The following is a 22,958-nucleotide window of genomic DNA, read 5'->3' on the forward strand; positions in this document are numbered from 1 at the left end:
CAGAGTGAAATTACATGTAGCCTTAATGTTATGCAATGGGATTTGATTTCAAACGATTATTTTTCCACGTCGTCATCCAGATGTTCATAAGGTGGTATCTATTTAATCAGTAAAATGTGTTAAAATATCAATTAAACAATTAATTCTGACTGATTAGTTGACCTTTACTCCGTGCTGTACGAGTTGACACATATAGATCCCCTGGTGGCGCTAGGCCCCTACTGTGACCACTGTATGCACGCGTCCTGTGTGTGTCACTGACTCGTAAAAATACGAGCTCAGTGATTCGTCTTTCCTAGTCTCGCAGCACAGGTATGCAGGTAAACCTCGTTCACTGCATGGACCGGCCGTGGGATACGGTCCAGTGACGTCTCAACACCTATATACGGTCCACACAGGTTAATATACCATTGTCTATTGCAGTAGTGATAACATCAGCGATTGCACGGTATTAACGCAGTGGTGATAACAACCGAATGCGGAGTTGATGACGAAGTGGCTTGAATACTGTCTGTATACTTATAGTCCATCATTTACTGCTGTGTCGGGACTCTGTGAATTGACTTCAGCCACTGATTGGAATATTTCATAATGACTTGGACAGAAGCTCATGTGTGTTTAAGCTGCCTGCTAAGCCTGGCTTTCCGTGAGTACACACAACACATTGTCTATGTTGTTAGTATACATACATGTATATAGCTTGTATAGGGCTGTCCAACTGGAGTGGCGAATACACATTTCCCTCTTAAAGTATTTGTGAACTTTTGAGTGGGGGCACAAGGCAAGTAAACGTTATTACAAACCACGGATTGGATAGATCCCAGTCCGTGCACATAAATATTCAATTCAATAAAATTGTATTGTTCTGTTTTAGTCACATTATAACGATGAATAAAATAACATTAAAATCAATGTAACATATGTAGAAATGCCAAATTTCGTAGAAACCGGTTTTTGTAGATAATTGACAAATAATTGATAATCAAGCTTACGTGTGGAACATATAGGTGTGATATTATAAACTGTCGTACACCCGTGTACAGTTGAGTAGTATGTTATAACTAATCAAAATTCAATATTTTATAACTATGTTGTAATTATAAAAGTTATGACAAGTAACAAGAGAGTAATTGTATGGCAAGTAATGATAACCGGTACACGTGACGTGATTGTCAATCCTCCATTTATACACTGTGAGCCTGGTCTCCTCAATACCACAGAATTATATAAGGACCTAGGTCCGTGTTCATACTAGTGAAATCACAATTTTATAAATAAACAAGAATCCTGTATATGTCGAGCCTTAAAGGATGTGATGGATCGTTATTATTATATAGTAATGAGGTACAAAATTCCAATTTGTTGGTCTAGAAGACATTCAATGGGAAATAACTTTCCTCTTTAACCAGGTCCAGTACACTCTGCCGATTGAGCTATATAGCTGTAAAGACCTGAAATAGGTCTTTTGAGCTACATGTATTTTCATTTGATTTTCTCTTTTAAGGAAAACGAAACAAAGTCGCTTTTAAAAGAAGATTTATCATTAGGTTGATAAACAAAAGACATTTCATATAAGTATTACTTTTAAAAAATAATGATGTAAAAAAATCGGAAATTTTACATTGATGAAAAATGAAAATAAACATCTAAATGTATCATTTTTTCAACATAACCATAAACTTTAATGTTTCGTGCGGCTTTGCTTTAATTTAATGAAAATTGAAATCTGAGATATTTTTTTTAGCTCAATACAGCTATAACTTATAGGTGAATACAGTTACTACACACTACACACACATAGAACAAGAACGCGCATCCAACAAGTAGCAATACACACTAACAATCTCATCCCGGCAGACACCAGAACACGTCAAGGACACGACCTCAGTTACAGAGATATCTTACACATCCAAAGACACATACAGACACTCATTCTTTTCATACACCATAATACAGTGGAACTTCCTACCCAAAACAATAATCCAATCAGAAACACCAGCAGAATTCAGGACATGCACCACATATAACATAATCGAACATATACAAAACCTACAACATAACTTCACTGTTTTTAACCTGTTTTTATCATATAGCAAATAATAAAAATATAATAAAAAAAATCACTGTACATAATAATTAACGCACTACAGCACAAGACCGACTTCCGTAATCGTCGATATCGACGGAGGAAGGCATCTTCATAGCTATATAGCTCAATCGGCAGAGTGTACTGGAACTATTAACGAAAGGTTTCGAGGTCTGTGTACTTGCCATGCGTCCAGGTGCCAATGCAATCTCGTGTTCACGTACACTTAATTTTGGGGTATAAAGGACTTTTAATTGATATCATAGTTTCATCGGGAGGGAGAAGTGAAGGAAAGATATGTTGTTATCGCGGCACTGGCAGTCATCTTATGTAACCTAAATAATGTCACGTACCGGCTGCCTTCATCCAGTCAGGTTATACAGTTGATATTTACTGAATGTCCTCGGCGTATACTGAATGGCAATGTCCTCGGCGTAGTCATATAACCTGTGGGATAATATCTCGGTATACAATCAAGAACTGGAAATATAAAAATTGTTCTTTACACTAAACGTCATTGTATGCCCACATACAAACATATGGGTCATACAAATATGATAAAAATCGTAATCCAACAGGTGTCAGAGCAAATGTATCATACTTGTTAAGTAACAACTACAAAAGAATGTCCTAAATAAGTGTTTATAATATGGAAGTTCTTTGTGTAGAACTGCATCTCATTATTGAAACATAATTTCCGTATGCATGCACTTGTGTTCATTTAAATTTCTGCATATGATTACAGGCCGTACACATATATGTATGCCGACTACATGGCTGAGTGTCCGGTAAAGGGACAACTGTATATTTTATTACACGTCAGAGTGTCCTGTAGAGGAAACAGTTCTATATCAAATTACATGGAATAGCCTTTATATATAATTACATGTCGTAAGGGACGGGAGGAATAGCCTATATAGCTAATCACATTTAGGTGAGGGCCATGTTACACAGGGGAGGGAGCTAATCTGTCGTTACTTCTCGCAACCATATGTTACACTGGGGAGTAAATTAATCTGTCGTAACTTCTTACCATCTTGTTACACGGGGATGGGAGTAAATCTGTCGTAACTTGTCATAACCACGTTACAAAAGGGAGGGAGTGAACCTGTCGTAATTACTCACAACCATGTTACACAAGGGAGGGAGTGAACCTGTCGTAATTACTCACAACCATGTAACACAGGGTGGGGAGATGCTGATGATTTTACTTGTGTGAATTTCTGCATCATAATAAATGTAACGTTCTTCTGAGTACAAGATACAAGAAACCTTTTTTTGTCGTGAAACATTAGCTCTGAAGAGCTATTCCTACGACAGAAAACACGTGATTTGTGTTAGGATTTGTAAATGGTGATATAAATATTACTTATATCATGTCAGAAGTACATCTCAAACCTGTGATCCATCATCGACACCTGGCCTACATGGTTGAAATAATCCAGTATCCTCCGTAGGTGGATTGTGTAATAATCCATGACAAATGTTTTCAACAACAGTGAAGATATAGTTTTAATATTAATTATATAATTTGTTCACTGTAATTTGAACTTAAAAACTGTTATAACGACACGTGGGACCGGGACGTCGACCGATAAGCATATCCGGGTCCAACTTTACGATCCCAATATTTACAGGGGCCGTTATCGGTAATTGTTTATTTACCACGGTGAGAGATGTTTAACCCTATTTGATTTACTTGGGGTCTCACGTCATACATATGTAGTTGATTAGATGACAATGCCTAGACAGTTAAACGCTTGGTTGACGTGGTACTGAACTCACGGCATGATTGATTGGCCGGACTAGTAAAACAAAGAAAGAAAAAAATGATGATAACGAAAACTACAATTATAATATAACCGACACTTTTTATATAACTGCCATTTGGGTCTACCTTTATAGCCAAACAGCTCAACGCTTCTCAACATGTGAGCTGCTAAATATTTACCCTTACCTAGGTAATATTTACGTTGAACTCCCAAATATGTACTGTGAACCCAAATATGTACTGTGAAATATGAACTGTGAACCCAAATATGTACTGTGAACTTCTTAATATTTACAGTTAACTGAATATTTACTGTGGAATACCCAATTCGTCATTGTGCCTACTGGTTAAAATAGAAATGTGACGTGTTTCTGAATTCTACTAGTTTTTATTGCTAACATTGAAATGTGAATAAATATAAGCAGTGCTTTGCGTCACCGGGCGGTCACTGGTGGTTGCTGATCGAATTGGTCAGTGGTTAAGTGTTTTCTTTGTTCTGAAATTAGTCATTCACTGTTGCCCTTGATATCAAGTAGCGTCTCTTAAGTATCTACAACTAGAAAGTGAACTTCTGACAACTGTACGGATCACCATGCTTGGGATTGTCTCGGTCATAATATCGTCTGTCGAGGAGGACGAACCCGTGTGTCACAGCTGCCTAAAAATGACGAAGTCCCTTAAGTGATCAAGTTATTCATTTCCGTACGTTTTAGCAACAAGTGGAACTACATAATTACTCGTGCCCTACACAACACATACAATTAAATAGTAACATATAGTATTAATACAAGTACACATAAATAGTATGTTTAACAAGAGGCCCAATGGGCCTGCATCGCTCACCTGGTATAAATCTCACACTTGCAACCTTAAAAGTGATCTAAAATAAAGCTACAGGCAAAATATCAGTATTTATGATTAAAGTCATTCAAAAGAACCTGTTAAAAGATTTTAAAACATTTCACCCCTTGAAAGTCGAACTAAGTCATTATGTTGAACAAATTGTATAGCCTTTCATCTCAGTATGCAACTTGCAAAGTATCAACTTCCTGGGACCCATGGTTATTCAGAAGAGGTCGTTTAAAGATTTTAAACAAATTTGACCCCTGTGACCTTGAATATAAGTCAAAGTCATTCACTTTAACAAACATAGTAGTCCTTGATCTGACTAAATATCAACAACCTGAGCCTTTTGGTTATTCAGAACAAGTTGTTTAAATATTTTGAACATATTTGCTCCTTGTGACCTTGAATATGATTCAAGGTCATACATTTAAACAAACTTTGTAGCCCTTCATCTCAGCATGCTACTGGCCAAATACCATCACCCTGTGCATTTTGGTTATTCAGAAGAAGTTATTTAATGTTTTTCAAATATTTGACCCCTGTGACCTTGAATATAGGTGAAGGTCATTCAAAACAAACTTGATAGCCCTTTACCCCAGCATGCTACTGGCCAAATATCATCACCCTGTGCATTTTGGTTATTCAGAAGAAGTTGTTTAATGTTTTAAACATATTTGACCCTTGTGACCTTGAATATAAGTGAAGGTCATTCATTCGAACAAACTTGATAGCCCTTTACCCCAGCATGCTACTGGCCAAATATCATTACCCTGTGCATTATGATTATTCAGAAGAAGTTGTTTAAAGTTTTTAACATATTTGACCCCTGTGACCTTGAATATAGGTGAAGGTCATTCATTTGAACAAACTTTGTAGCCCTTCATCTCAGCATGCTACTGGCCAAATATCATCACCCTGGGCATCTTGGTTATTCAGAAGAAGTTGTTTAAAGGGTTTTTTAAGACAATTGACCCCTGTGACCTTGAATATAATTGAAGGTCATTCATTTGAACAAACTTGGTAGCCCTTCACCCAAGCATGCTACTGGCCAAATATCATCTCCCTGGGAAGTTTGGTTATCAAGAAGAAGATGTTTAAAGTTTTTAACATATTTGACCCCTGTTACCTTGAAAATGGGTGAAGGTCATTAATTTTAACAAACTTTGTAGCCCTTCATCCCAGTTTGCCTCTGGCCAAATATCGACACCCTAGGCCTTTCGGTTATTAAGGAGAAGTCGTTTAAAGTAAAATATTGACGCCGGACGACGGACGGACGACGGACGGACGGACGGACGGACGGACGACGGACGCCGCACCACGGCATAAGCTCACTTGGCACTTCGTGCCAGGTGAGCTAAAAATTATACACATTAATAGTAACAGATAGTAACAAAACTCAAAAATAGTAATAAAGTAACAAATAACATATAGTTACAAGTTCACATAAATAGTAACATTTAGTATTGCTGCAAGTACGTATCAATCATATAAGATAGACAAATTAACAGTAACACATAGTAACAAACACAAAACTAATAACATGTAGCAGCAAACACGCATACATAGTAACAAAGTAACAAATACATAAATAGGAACATGTATAAGGGGTTTCAATAAGATTTCAAGTCGCATGTGTTCAGCACAAAGTAGGCGGTTAATTTTAGAAGGTTTCATAGTACTCCTTTCTTTTAATTTTCAAGAAAGTAGCCGGTGACATATCTGTAGTGCAGGAGGAAGCTATTTCTACCGGTTACTGGCTACAAATGAAACCCCTTATTGTTGTAACAACTCGTTACCAACACTTCCCTCTCTCCCACCCGTCAACATATATAATATTCATAATATTAAAGATGTGTGTGCTTCAATAAGGATGTCTACAAGAACCATGGCAGTGAGACGTGCACTGTGTATTGTACAGTTTCTAAATAATGTAGCACTTATTCCCAGTTTCCTCTGGCCCTGACATCAGACTTAGACATTTTGACAGATAGATGTCTGGTGTGGGCTCTCTGCCCCTGAAATCAGACATTTTGACAGATAGATGTCTGGTGTGGGCTCTCTGCCCCTGAAATCAGACATTTTGACAGATAGATGTCTGGTGTGGGCTCTCTGCCCCTGACATCAGACATTTTGACAGATAGATGTCTGGTGTCAGGGCCAGGGAAACTCGGGCCAATCAAACTTTAAAATCACTTTGAAAATTGTCGCCTGGCAATCGATCGGAGACGATGGGTTATATCGGTTTGTGACACTTTTAAGTGTACATTATAATTACCTTATGGATAACGGGACTGATGCTCCTTGTATAACGGAACTAATGACCCCAATATAGATAACGGATCCGGCGATTCCTATATATAGATCAGACCCAGACAGTGTTTCCGTCCAGTTGTAATGGATGCAGAGTATTTGTCATTTCCTTGGATTGACCGTTCGCTGTTCTAAGATTGATCCTTGTTTTGTTCGAAGTCCCACTTTTTGTGGAACCTTTTTAATTCGGACAAACTGTCATGCTAGTACCCAGCTTATATTTAAGGTAATAGGATTGTGTCGCCATTTCTCAGTAGAATTTATTCAAATTTTGTTTAGTTATATTGCTTTGAAGTAAAGAAAATTTTCTGCCACAAAAAAAATATAGGTTGTCAGAATTTTAAGGATTTTAAATCGAAATTTATGTAAAAAGGATTGAATTTTGAAAAAAGACTTGAAACACACATTATTTTGCAAAATAATGTCAATAAAAATGATACCAACATAGATTAGTATTGCATTAATGTATATTAATTTCATAAATGCTGAAATTGTGTAAAATTAATCATCTATAAACGATTAAAAATTAACATTTTATAATAAAACCATATACACATAGTAACTACATGCAATGAGTTATCATTCTTGGAAAACTTCACAGTAGTGAACTAGGTAACCGGTTTCCTGAAGAACGGAAAAATGGACACATGTGACTCATTGATAAAAAACAACTGCATTAATGCCTGGATTGCTTTGCAATACTTTAATATTGAAAGAACACACTGTTCTGTCAATAATAGGCATACAATATTCATCAGTTTAATATTAAACATTAGAATATGCGGAAATTGTGATACTGTCTCCCTACATTGGATTTTCAACTAGGGATGTACTTCCTACTTCCGTCTAGCAATACACTCCTATGACCTTAAAGGATTTTCGGTTAACCGACGCAAAGTTTTTGTCGGTTGTGGGTCTCCACTTCCGCTATATTAACCTGACTAGGTCACTTTCAGTCTCCACTTTCGTTATATCTAGGTCAGTTTCAGTCTCCACTTCCACTATAATATATAAACTGAACTAGGTTAATTTCAGTCTCCACTTCCGCAATATAAACTTAACTAGGTTCATTTCAGTCTCCACTTCCGTTATATAAACTTGACTATAGGTCAGTTTCAGTCTCCACTTCTGCTATATAAACTTAACTATGTTAATTAAGTCTCCACTTCAACAATATTAACTTAACTAGGTTAATTCAGTCTCCACTTCCACAATATAAACTTAACAATGTCAGTTTCAGTCTCCATTTCCGCTATATAAACTTAACTAGGTTAATTTCAGTTTCCCCTTCCGCAATATAATTTTAAGTATTTTAATTCAGTCTTTACTTCCAGTATTTATACATACAATGTACGTGTACTTACAGTTATGAAAATCCGCAATATCAGATTTGTCTACAATTCTGTTCAAGAGTATGGAAGTAAAATAGTTGAGCAGAAAGTATCGGGTGAGGAGTTAGCGTGTAACAAGTCCGATGGTTGACACTGTCTTCCTATGACCTTGGCTGTTGCAAAGACGTTAAAACAATAATCGTCCTTTTTGTCGACTAAGGTGTTGCTTTTCCGGCGACGACGTCAACATTATTTTTATTTGCGTTTAAGTTAGTTTCACTGAATGTATAAGTGCTAGACCAATCAAATTTGGACCATAGATGCATCTTAGTTAGTACAGTAGAACATCTCAACCTATGCATCAAATGCTGGTTGTTTTTGCGTTTAAGTTAGTTTCTCCGAAACTATAAGTGCTAGACCAACCAAACCCGACATGTGTATTGATGGTCAAAGGAGGGTACAGGCGAGACATACCAATCCGAATGGCTTGTTTCCAAGTGACAAAGGAGGGTACAGGTGAGACATACCCATCCGAATGGCTTGTTTCTAAGTGACAAGGGAGGGAACAGGCGAGGCATACCAATCCGAATGGCTTGTTTCCAAGTGACAAAGGAGGGTACAGGTGAGACATACCCATCCGAATGGCTTGTTTCTAAGTGACAAAGGGGGGGACAGGGGGGACATACCAATCCGAATGGGTTGTTTCAAAGGGACAAAGGAGGGTACAGGTGAGACATACCCATCCGAATGGCTTGTTTCTAAGTGACAAGGGAGGGAACAGGCGAGGCATACCAATCCGAATGGCTTGTTTTTAAGTGACAAAGGAGGGTACAGGTGAGACATACAAATCCGAATGGCTTGTTTCTAAGGGACAAAGGTGGGTACAGGCGAGAGATACCAATCCGAATGGTTTGTTTCTAATTGACAAAGGTGGGTACAGGCGAGAGATACCAATCCGAATGGTTTGTTTCTGGGTGAGAAAGGTTGGTACGGGCGAGACATACCAATCCGAATGCTTTGTTTCTAAGTGACAAAGGAGGTTCCAGGCGAGACATACCAATCCGAATGTTTTGTTTCTAAGTGACAAAGGTGGGGACAGGGGAGACATACCAATCCGAATGGTTTGTTTCAAAGTGACAAAGGAGGGTACAGGTGAGACATACCAATCCGAATGGCTTGTTTCTAAGTGACAAGGGAGGGTACAGGCGAGACATACCAATCCGAATGGCTTGTTTCTAAGTGACAAAGGTGGGTACAGGTGAGACATACCAATCCGAATGGCTTGTTTCTAAGTGACAAGGGAGGGTACAGGAGAGACATACCAATCCGAATGGCTTGTTTCTAAGTGACAAAGGTGGGTACAGGCGAGACATACCAATCCGAATGGCTTGTTTCTAAGTGACATGGTGCACTGCGTCTTCGCTTGAGCTTTTACATCAGATTGTGCTCTCGTGTCGCAGTTCATTTGAAACTACATTTGTATGTAGTCTTATCATAGTTAAAGATCCAAGTGAGAAACCTTTGCAATCCTGACGGATAAAAGCTTCGTACAATCTTATATTGGTTACATTATTTACAGATAATTGAATCGACTCACTGAACACTTTGTAACCGTTATCCGCTCACTAATATTTCGTATACACATTTGGACAACGGACCTGTGAAAACAGGCTAAACAATATGGTACAGGAAAAGCCCGCAGTTACCTCTAGTCTAACACAGGGTAGCTGACACCAGAAAATAACTATTTACATAATATTATATACCTTGAGGTGTCCGGGTTAGCGGGTACACAATAACCATATGCTCACTCTCCTCCAAAATAAACATTGCTTATAATATAAACATATTGTGTGTGTAAAATCGAGCAACTACGGAGTAAAAATAGTGTAAATATAAAAAAATGTTTTCTCAAGTTTCCTGATGACAGGTATGATACGCTTGATTGCTGGAATTCAAGGTGACAAACCTTCCTGGTATACCTGTCCTAAATCTAATGTTTACATATAAGTTGCCGGTCAGGGCAGAGGAGGCCGGTATTGAAATTAATACTTATATAGGCGTAGCCTGTTGTTTATTCCTATTCACTTTTATTTTACCATCTTGAATCAAATTTATTGAAATGAAATGACACACGTGTGGTTTTCAAGTGTGCATCGCTTGATGTATATGTTGCTGCGTAAAATTAATTTCCTGGACAATTTGAACAACGTCTTACTTAGCATAGCTTAGCTTTTGAAAGCACTTTTATGGTTGACTGAACAGGACGATTTGGAAGGCTAACATATTCGCCCAAAATATAGGTGACCCTTAGAAAAATGTGAGTAGTATATGATCTGACCTACACCACACACAAAACCCGGTCTAGGGTCATATCTGATATCGTCTAACACGTTGATTTCTCCGTAATGAGAGTTTGACATTCAAGTGTAAAATGATTCAGCACTATTCTATGGCGTCACGGACCTACATGATACAGATCAATGCGGTCTTGTGGTATAGACATGATTGTGTTCATTTTATTCCTTTGTCATTTTATAAATAGGTTCAAAAGATGCTGATTTTGCCATACTCGACAGCTATTTGATGCCTATTAAATTCCTCAAGGTGATATGTACAAACTGTTAAATAATGGCAACAAAGGGTTTTGTCTGACACGTATATGACTGAACCTGGGGCGTAGTTCTAGTTTAATAGAAATGTCTCGCGAACCGGACCATGACTTCCAACTCTAGCTCAATGTCACTCATAGCCAAAGCTAAATAACGAAATAACGCCAAAAGGAGGGAGAAAAGACGCCATTTTATCTCTTCGCTTTGGCGTTATTTTCACTTCGGTTTGGCGTTATTTCGTTATTTAGCTTTGGCGCTTTGGCGTAATTTCGTCTTTTCGCTTTGGCGCTTTGGCGTTATTTCGTTATTTCGTTATTTCGCTTGGCGTTATTTCGCGGGCGACAAAGCGAAAAGACGAAATGTCATATCAGCCACCATACTATAGACAGTTAAGGTCAACGAAGTTTTACTGCTCCAATTAAATCGGTGTCAGAGACGTCCTTTTAGCAAAAAGTAAAGAAATGTAAGGCAACTTATGTAATCAACAGACGAGTTACATATATATATATATATGTGTGTGTGTGTGTATATACAGCTGTTAGACGATATATATAACCAAGAGACGAGATACACACACATATATATATATATATGTGTGTGTGTGTATACAGCTGTGAGACGATATATATAACCAACAGACGAGGTACACAGACATATATATATATGTGTGTGTGTGTGTATATACAGCTGTTAGACGATATATATAACCAACAGATGAGTTACATATATATATATATATATATGTGTGTGTGTGTATACATCTGTTAGACGATATATCCAGGAATATACCAATAACATGATACATGTACACTGCTTTTAAGTATGTAACGCATGAACTTATATGGTCGTTCCGAGACACAAATTGTGAACAAAAGTCACGTGACCCGTGGTGGTACATTAGGAGGCATGACTTCCGGTGTGAAGGTATATCGGTAACCAGTCATCTTCATCGAAGTGTAGGATTGGTAACTTATCGAAGTGTGTGGTAAATAATCAAAATGTGCGATTGCTAAACAATCGAAATGAACGATTAGTAAATTATCGAAGTGTACGATTAATAAATTATCGAAGTGTACGCTTAGTAAATTATTGGTAATTTATTGAAGTGAACGAATGGTAAATTATCGACGTGAACGATTGGTAAAGTTGGACGGAAATGACTGACATTTCACATCTTGTTTTGAAAGGGCTAACCCTCTCGTCATCGTCAGACATACGGTCGGAAACCACACACTAAGCTCGTTAATAAGGTCAAGGTCACACGATTCCCTGGCACGTGACATGCGTATCTAGACACGATCGAATCAGAAAAGGAAATTAGTCTGATAACGACGTACTGCAATACCAAAACGTATGGTTGGGTTGCAAAATCATTCATTTCATATGTTTAGTTTATGAACAAATGTTCATCGGAAGCGAGGTCTTGATGACTGTAAATCCCGCGTATGCTAAATGAGATTCCAATAAGACTATTTTTTGGGAGGATCAAATATAAAGTTCTATTGACAATGTTCAATATAAAATATATGTAATATATACCACACCCTCTGTCAACGCTTAACGGATGTACGTAAGACATTCACATGTACCTCACTGTCACTTCCTGAAGTCAAAACATCACAGTATCCATATATCCCCCCCCCCCCCCCCCACACACACACACACAAATTAATGATCGGGGACGTAATAATTATGATAATTTATTTGCACGGGGGCAATCCCTCTCCTCTACCCTCCCCCAGAATCAAATGGTCGTTTCCGTACCTTGTATGCTATCCCATCCCTGTAAATGTTCAGGTAATTGTATTTTTTATTAATTCATTAATTATTAAACCACGCGTGGCTGTGTCTATAAACCATTAACATTTGAAAGTATTTTACATGAAAGGTATACAAGTCCTACATACATGTTACGTATAACCTGTGTCACATGACCTCGTCTATCATGTTGTAATCTCTGACAGTGGACGTAACGTCTGGTTGACATGCACCACGTCCTGTTGTGTGTGCACGTGTTTTTTTACGTCACGCCTAACCACGGACCATCCTCTTCCTCTCCCTTGGTAGTGGTCACTTGACTTTTCGCGAAGTCGGTAAATCTCTGCGCCACATTCAAATTATAATCGGAACAGGGAGCGATCCAGGCTACAAACACAATCAAATGACGGATAGTGGGGGTCCCGGGGTCAGCTCCATATATCAAGTCTGACGAACCAAAGTTTAGGGTTGGCTTCATTACTGGAAATCCTAGATCGAGGGATATCGGACTTAATACTTTAGATAAAGGCTGTCTCTCACAGTTTACATAAAGATGTCGGACTTCAGATTATGCAATCTCATCTCCCGGGCAGATGACTAGATTTTATTGAGCAGGATTTTGTGACGTACAGCTCTCATAAATATGTAACAGACACACTGATGTATGATAACATTTCACGGTAGATTAGGAAGTGATCGTTAACGTCTACATAAGTGTTTTTTAGGGGGAAATATGATTTGCTTTATTTTTAAAACCGAATACACTTTATATTTGTAATATTGTAGAAGAATTACAGCTATATTTGGACCTAAAGTAAGGTGTTCAGAGTAATTTTACATGTTTTAGGGGTTAGGTCGACTTTGGTAAAAATGACACACCCATACAGCTGTAACAAATTCTCAGGTCCCTGCGGTCTTGACCATCTTCGTGTGTCGGCTTAGGCTACTGTTTGCACTGAATTTTTTCTTACCTTATCATTAACATTACCGTAACAACCATAATGTATTGTATTACATGTAAGGGGAAATACATTGTATTAGACAGTTATAATACAATGTATAAGATGACAGCTATTACACATTGTATCGAGTGACAGTTGTCATACATTGTAGAAGATTAGAGTTGTCATACATTGTATAAGATGAGAGTTGTCATACATTGTATAAGATGAGAGTTGTCATACATTGTATAAGGTGACAGTTGTCATACATTGTATAAGATGACAAATGTCATACATTGTATAAGATGAGAGTTGTCATACATTGTATGAGATGAGAGTTGTCATACATTGTATAAGATGAGAGTTGTCATACATTGTATAAGATGAGAGTTGTCATACATTGTATCAAGTGACAATCATACATTGCATAAGTTGAAGTTGTCATACATTGTATAAGTTTATATATAGCTATCATACATTGTATAAGGTGACAGTTGTCATACATTGAATAAGATGAGTTATCATACATTGTATAAGATGAGAGTTGGCATACATTGTATAAGATGACAGTTGTCATACATTGTATAAGATGACAGTTGTCATACACTGTATAAGATGAGAGTTGTCATACATTGTATGAGATGAGAGTTGTCATACATTGTATCATGTCACAGTTGCCATACATTGTATCTGGTGACAATCATACATTGCATAAGTTGAAGTTGTCATACATTGTATAAGTTTATATATAGCTATCATACATTGTATAAGGTGACAGTTGTCATACATTGAATAAGATGAGTTATCATACATTGTATAAGATGAGAGTTGGCATACATTGTATAAGATGACAGTTGTCATACATTGTATAAGATGACAGTTGTCATACACTGTATAAGATGAGAGTTGTCATACATTGTATCAGGTGACAGTTGTCATAATTGTATCATGTGACAGTCTTACATTGTATCATGTCACAGTTGCCATACATTGTATCTGGTGACAGTCCTACATTGTATCAGATGAGAGTCCTACATTTTATCAGGTGACGGTTGTCATACAATGTATCAGGTGACGGTTGTCATACAATGTATCAGGTGACGGTTGTCATACATTGTATCAGGTGACGGTTGTCATACATTGTATCTGGTGACAGTCCTACATTGTATCTGGTGACAGTTCTACATTGTATCTGGTGAAAGTCCTACATTTTATCAGGTGACGGTTGTCATACAATGTATCAGGTGACGGTTGTCATACATTGTATCAGGTGACGGTTGTCATACATTTAAGTAGACAATGCTAGGTTTCAGTTACCATACCTGAGATATATGTTACTAACACTTTACGTAGATCTGGTGATATGTGTGATACCTGTAAGTTTATGACTTGTAATATGGGTATTGTTGATAAATTGATAAAAATAAAATATTCACAGAAAATAATGCATCCATAGATTCATTAACATCATTCTGAATGGGTACCTGACACTAAATACATTAATACCGTACATAATGTATCAAATGACGTCATGTAAATGGAATTTCTATAACATGGTATAATTAAGGTTCTAAATTCCATTTTTGATATCCAGATTTTAAATAACATGGTAAAATAAAGATTCTTGATGACATCGCATAATAATGATTGTAAATGATATACTGTAATATAATGTTTTAAATGTCATGATTTAATCAAGATTTGTAATGATGAAATAAATGTTCTAAAAATATGAACCTACACTTTACAACGACCATCCTATCTAGATCACATACTGTTATATGTAAACCACAACTTCACCTGAATGATCAATTCATTTTGTTTAATCATAGTTTTAATGGTTAGACATTTTGTCGGTAATTAATTCACAAAAACGACGACTCGCCAAACATCTTACTAATTGTTGAATTTAATTAATTGTGAATATTAAATGTTATCTGTTGGACTTGATAGGACATTATAAGATGTATTACTGTGGTTTGTGATAGTAGCCCGAGGTGTTCCGAGTGTATCACAGGTACATCAATCAGTTTGTTACCATACGTTTACTGGAGACGAGATAAAACACGATTATATACTGCAAATTAGTATGATGACAGTATGAATAGAATACTAATGGCTGGTTATAAATACCCCATCGCTAGACACGGATGCGTAATGACGATCTCAAGGTTTCTCATCGTATCAGTATTTTTGTGTGCATAATTGTAACATACACAAAACCACTCAACTGCAGAAAAAGCTTATTGCATATACAGGTGTAAGAATAACGAGCAACGGGTCCCACTGCACAATCATGTACATCGTTCAAATATAAATGCATTTGTACAAATATATATATATGGTGAAATACACTTTACGTCACACTACACATTTACACTGATATAGATATAAGGTTTACTGTACTACAGGTCTCACTACACATTTACACTGATATAGATATAAGGTTTACTGTGCTACAGGTCTCACTACACATTTACACTGATATAGATGTAAGGTTTACTGTACTACAGGTCTCACTACACATTTACACTGATATAGATATAAGGTTTACTGTGCTACAGGTCTCACTACACATTTACACTGATATAGATGTAAGGTTTACTGTACTACAGGTCTCACTACACATTTACACTGATATAGATATAAGGTTTACTGTGCTACAGGTCTCACTACACATTTACACTGATATAGATGTAAGGTTTACTGTACTACAGGTCTCACTACACATTTACACTGATATAGATATAAGGTTTACTGTGCTACAGGTCTCACTACACATTTACACTGATATAGATGTAAGGTTTACTGTACTACAGGTCTCACTACACATTTACACTGATATAGATATAAGGTTTACTGTGCTACAGGTCTCACTACACATTTACACTGATATAGATGTAAGGTTTACTGTACTACAGGTCTCACTACACATTTACACTGATATAGATATAAGGTTTACTGTGCTACAGGTCTCACTACACATTTACACTGATATAGATGTAAGGTTTACTGTACTACAGGTCTCACTACACATTTACACTGATATAGATATAAGGTTTACTGTGCTACAGGTCTCACTACACATTTACACTGATATAGATGTAAGGTTTACTGTACTACAGGTCTCACTACACATTTACACTGATATAGATATAAGGTTTACTGTGCTACAGGTCTCACTACACATTTACACTGATATAGATGTAAGGTTTACTGTACTACAGGTCTCACTACACATTTACACTGATATAGATATAAGGTTTACTGTGCTACAGGTCTCACTACACATTTACACTGATATAGATGTAAGGTTTACTGTACTACAGGTCTCACTACACATTTACACTGATATAGATATAAGGTTTACTGTGCTACAGGTCTCACTACACATTTACACTGATATAGATGTAAGGTTTACTGTACTACAGGTCTCACTACACATTTACACTGATATAGATATAAGGTTTACTGTGCTACAGGTCTCACTACACATTTACACTGATATAGATGTAAGGTTTACTGTACTACAGGTCTCACTACACATTTACACTGATATAGATATAAGGTTTACTGTGCTACAGGTCTCACTACACATTTACACTGATATAGATGTAAGGTTTACTGTACTACAGGTCTCACTACACATTTACACTGATATAGATATAAGGTTTACTGTGCTACAGGTCTCACTACACATTTACACTGATATAGATGTAAGGTTTACTGTACTACAGGTCTCACTACACATTTACACTGATATAGATATAAGGTTTACTGTGCTACAGGTCTCACTACACATTTACACTGATATAGATGTAAGGTTTACTGTACTACAGGTCTCACTACACATTTACACTGATATAGATATAAGGTTTACTGTGCTACAGGTCTCACTACACATTTACACTGATATAGATGTAAGGTTTACTGTACTACAGGTCTCACTACACATTTACACTGATATAGATATAAGGTTTACTGTGCTACAGGTCTCACTACACATTTACACTGATATAGATGTAAGGTTTACTGTACTACAGGTCTCACTACACATTTACACTGATATAGATATAAGGTTTACTGTGCTACAGGTCTCACTACACATTTACACTGATATAGATGTAAGGTTTACTGTACTACAGGTCTCACTACACATTTACACTGATATAGATATAAGGTTTACTGTGCTACAGGTCTCACTACACATTTACACTGATATAGATGTAAGGTTTACTGTACTACAGGTCTCACTACACATTTACACTGATATAGATATAAGGTTTACTGTGCTACAGGTCTCACTACACATTTACACTGATATAGATGTAAGGTTTACTGTACTACAGGTCTCACTACACATTTACACTGATATAGATATAAGGTTTACTGTGCTACAGGTCTCACTACACATTTACACTGATATAGATGTAAGGTTTACTGTACTACAGGTCTCACTACACATTTACACTGATATAGATATAAGGTTTACTGTGCTACAGGTCTCACTACACATTTACACTGATATAGATGTAAGGTTTACTGTACTACAGGTCTCACTACACATTTACACTGATATAGATATAAGGTTTACTGTGCTACAGGTCTCACTACACATTTACACTGATATAGATGTAAGGTTTACTGTACTACAGGTCTCACTACACATTTACACTGATATAGATATAAGGTTTACTGTGCTACAGGTCTCACTACACATTTACACTGATATAGATGTAAGGTTTACTGTACTACAGGTCTCACTACACATTTACACTGATATAGATATAAGGTTTACTGTGCTACAGGTCTCACTACACATTTACACTGATATAGATGTAAGGTTTACTGTACTACAGGTCTCACTACACATTTACACTGATATAGATATAAGGTTTACTGTGCTACAGGTCTCACTACACATTTACACTGATATAGATGTAAGGTTTACTGTACTACAGGTCTCACTACACATTTACACTGATATAGATATAAGGTTTACTGTGCTACAGGTCTCACTACACATTTACACTGATATAGATGTAAGGTTTACTGTACTACAGGTCTCACTACACATTTACACTGATATAGATATAAGGTTTACTGTGCTACAGGTCTCACTACACATTTACACTGATATAGATGTAAGGTTTACTGTACTACAGGTCTCACTACACATTTACACTGATATAGATATAAGGTTTACTGTGCTACAGGTCTCACTACACATTTACACTGATATAGATGTAAGGTTTACTGTACTACAGGTCTCACTACACATTTACACTGATATAGATATAAGGTTTACTGTGCTACAGGTCTCACTACACATTTACACTGATATAGATGTAAGGTTTACTGTACTACAGGTCTCACTACACATTTACACTGATATAGATATAAGGTTTACTGTGCTACAGGTCTCACTACACATTTACACTGATATAGATGTAAGGTTTACTGTACTACAGGTCTCACTACACATTTACACTGATATATATATAAGGTTTACTGTACTACAGGTCTAGCGTGGGGTGTTGGCCGTCTGAGAAGTTGTTTGTATGAACGATCAATCATGAGATTTATAACTGTGACATTATGAAATGTATTGTTTGATCAATAGCGGAACAGACAGTACCAACTTACCAGCATTAAACTTAATTAACTGACTTCCTACAAATACACAATATGTAGGTAATACAAACAGAACTTGGATTACTTTCCTAGCTGAGAAGTTATAGGGGCGTTATATTATGTAAAGTATGTATGTATGAGTTGACTGCCTTCTCTGCAGAACTGATGGTTTTCTTCCGTGTCTGCTATACTTTAGTGGACACTGGAGAAACCAAAACTGTGTCACTTGGTGCTCAACGCTTTTTGCTGGCGTCTCCTTTTTAAGGAACTGTCGTCAATGACCTTGGCTGTTGCGAGGTCGTGAAACCTCGAAAATAATTAGCATTTAAGAAATTTGATTAACCCTTTTATTAGAATGCATCCCGAATCTGAAATAATCCTATGTATATTTGTTGTTGACAATCACAAACGTGATCGTCATCGCTTTGGTTTGGAAAGGCTTTATCTTGAAATAATTCAGCAATTTTCTTATTGAAGATAAAAAAGGTAATAAAGCCTCTAAATGTAAGTCAATAAATGTTTCCTATTCAAATATATATACATAGACTGAAGTTAACATGTGAACAATGCTTTATGTGCTTGACATTTTGGTATTAAGGTCAAATATATGTGTAAATAGATAAGTATTTGACCTGGGATATAAGGACAGAGATGATATACGTGTGTCCCTATCCGTTGATGTCAGCTCTCCTACACAACATACCAGGCGTTATCTGTGATAGCGTCATTACACAGGACTTGGGGATATACGCTGTACCGTAAAATGTCCTCACAGTGTTTACCTCGTAAACCTTTGACGGGAACGTTTGGGTGACACTTCTCAAGGAGAGGCTTTAAGCTCGCCTAACTGGGCATGAATACCATCAATGAATACGTCAAAGATTCGACAAGTTTCTAACTTTGTGGACAATTAGCTGTACTAATACGACATCCTCACATATTGAGCTTATTGTGAAAGATGCATGGTACTGAGTGTAAACCAATAAAAAATACTCTACCGCTGCAGGTTTTGGTGTAAGTGAATTATGGCAAACTACCTCAGCATTTAATGCCTAAAAGATATTTCTCGTATAATTCAGGGGATATTAACAGATTGATATATCTCTATTCTTTATTAGATATCTTATAAACAGTAAGATGTTTATGAATACTTGCATGTATGTATTCATAAATGTATGAGACATTTTTATAACATAAAAGATATATTTCAATTCATTTTGAAACATTTTTAATTATGTCAAAAGATACCTCCAATTGAACTAGAGGTATCTCTATTCCAGATAAAGATATCTATTATACTTCTGTGACCGTCTTTATGTATTAAATGCTATATAAGTTGGATTGCCATAGTGAATTAATTATTTAAAAGGGTTGACTCACGAAATGGGACCCCAGTCTGTTTCTGCGCGGGTACTATTGCATCAGTGAACATTACTTAAGATACGTTAAGGATCCAAGTCCCTCCTTCTAATTCCCTTTTGGATATAACTGTTCAGCGATAGGACCGTTGACCTGGGCCCCTAAACCATTCTCATACTCAAACTCAGATTGTGTGCTCAAGCTCAATATCTTAATTGTTCTCGTGATAAACCAATAAAAAAATTGTCAATGATAAGGACGAAATATGGAGAGACTTACAGTCAAAATCTTTTTTGAATGTTTTTACTTGATCTTTTGACCGTAAAGAATTTATTCATGAGAATGGTTTCATGAGTACGGGCCCATGTTTTGATTATAGCGACGGCACAATGATCGGAGGTCCAGGGTTGAATCCAGGACCCGTATGCATCTAACCGTTCTAGTGCTTAAAGTCAGCATATGTGTTTCTAAAAATTTATTAAAAAAACAAACGTTTTATCAATGAGTTGGAGGACATTTTGAGACGCAAGAAGCCTAATATCTTTTTCGGTGTTTACACTTGAAGTAATGATATTGTCACATGATTTATGCCAGGTACAACAAAGTTTTAGAGCACGATCTATGCTTGAGAATAAGAACGGTTTTATGAATAATTTGGTGGTCGATTATTAATATTCATTTCATCATTATCTATGTTTTCGGACAAGTTCTACAAGGTATAGCTTTCCTTTGAAGAATGATCTATCAAATCTGAAGGGCACGCCTTAAAAGGTTTTAAATGAACGGTGACAGATTTTTGGCAGTGGTGCAGGGATGCTTAACACAGGTTTTTTAGGTACTATCTAATCTCAATCGGGAACCGTCGGCACTTTCCGTAAACACATCGTTAATGGAAAGGGCCGACGGTTCCCGATTTATATAAACTATGCCTGGAGTGACCGCATCTACATACATATACCGAGAGTCGCCCTGAACATCACGATTCTAATTGCTCAGTCATAAAGCCTGATTGACAAATTGGAATAATATTGGTTAAATGTGATAAAATAAAAAGAGAATTTGTTATTCATTCTTGAAATATATCTTTTATAAAATATTAATGGAGTGTGCTTACATACCATACGTGTTCGTGTGTACTTTAAGGCTGTGTAAATTGTACGTTTGCACATGTGAGCATATTTTATATACTTTTAGGATGTCTGCAGCGTGGTTCATGTCTTTTCCTGCAATGCAGTGGACATTCATATTGCCTATGAACCGCATCTGAAAGCAGTTCAAAACTAAATATTTACTTAAGGAAGAATGTATAGAGAACACACATATGTTATCTGTACGATACACTTGTGTACGTATATACTTCACGTAAATGTACAACATGTAAATATGTACAATACGCCTTGTATACGTATAAACTACATGTAAATGTGTACAATACGCGTGTATACGTATATACTACATGTACATGTGTACAATACGCGTGTATACGTATAAACTTCACGTAAATGTGTATAAAGCACGTGTGTGCGTAACACGTCTGTACGTATATACTACATGTAAATGTGTACAAAACACGTGTGTACGTATAAACTACATGTACATGTGTACAATACGCGTGTATACGTATAAACTTCACGTAAATGTGTATAAAACACGTGTGTACGTATATACTTCACGTAAATGTATACAAAACACGTCTGTACGTATATACTACGTGTAAATGTGTACAAAACACGTGTGTACGTATATACTAAACGTAAATGTGAACAAAACGCGTGTGTACGTACATACTACAGGTAAATAGAGGATCTCTCATTCGTTTCCCTTCAATTGGATTTATTGCAAATATGAAAGAAAAAAAACGAGTATCATCAATCTAATATGAGGGAAACGAATGACAGATTCTTTAATTTTATCATCTAATACAAAGTAAACTGTATAATTGTGATATGAAACGAATATTTCGCACTTGGCCGCCTCTGAAACGATGAAAATTGCGTCCGCTTCACAATGACGTGACATCACATTGATTGTTCCTATTCGATTGTGATGTCATTTCCGGAGTGATATTATACACGTTACATTAACATAATTTATGTGATGGGTTTATGAGACTGCATAACACGGTATTCATATAATAAATATGTACAAGACACGTGTGTACGTATATACTACACGTAAATGTGTACAAAACATGTGTGTACGTATATACTATACGTAAATGAATGTTACGTCACTTGTTTGTGAGAGTAGCGTCATCAATTTTTGAGTAAACGACGTAATTTTCTCACACAAACCAATGACGTAACAACC

At 36.6% G+C, this 22,958-nt stretch overlaps 1 protein-coding gene across 5 annotated transcripts in view; it reads left to right on the plus strand.

The window, feature by feature from the left end:
- The first annotated feature begins 227 nt into the window (after positions 1–227).
- Positions 228–22,958, plus strand: part of LOC110466445 — a 47,027-nt gene continuing 24,296 nt past the window's right edge. For 4 of the 5 annotated variants that reach the window (XM_021522937.1, XM_021522935.1, XM_021522940.1 and 1 more), the window contains exon 1: positions 228–646. In XM_021522937.1, coding sequence (XP_021378612.1) covers positions 592–646 — 55 coding nt within the window. In that variant the 5' untranslated portion in view covers positions 228–591. The remainder of the gene's footprint in view (positions 647–22,958) is intronic. The other variant, XM_021522939.1, reaches the window with a different exon arrangement.

The sequence above is a fragment of the Mizuhopecten yessoensis genome, unplaced genomic scaffold (assembly GCF_002113885.1).
Source record: "Mizuhopecten yessoensis strain PY_sf001 unplaced genomic scaffold, ASM211388v2 scaffold11133, whole genome shotgun sequence".
Taxonomy (NCBI): domain Eukaryota; kingdom Metazoa; phylum Mollusca; class Bivalvia; order Pectinida; family Pectinidae; genus Mizuhopecten; species Mizuhopecten yessoensis.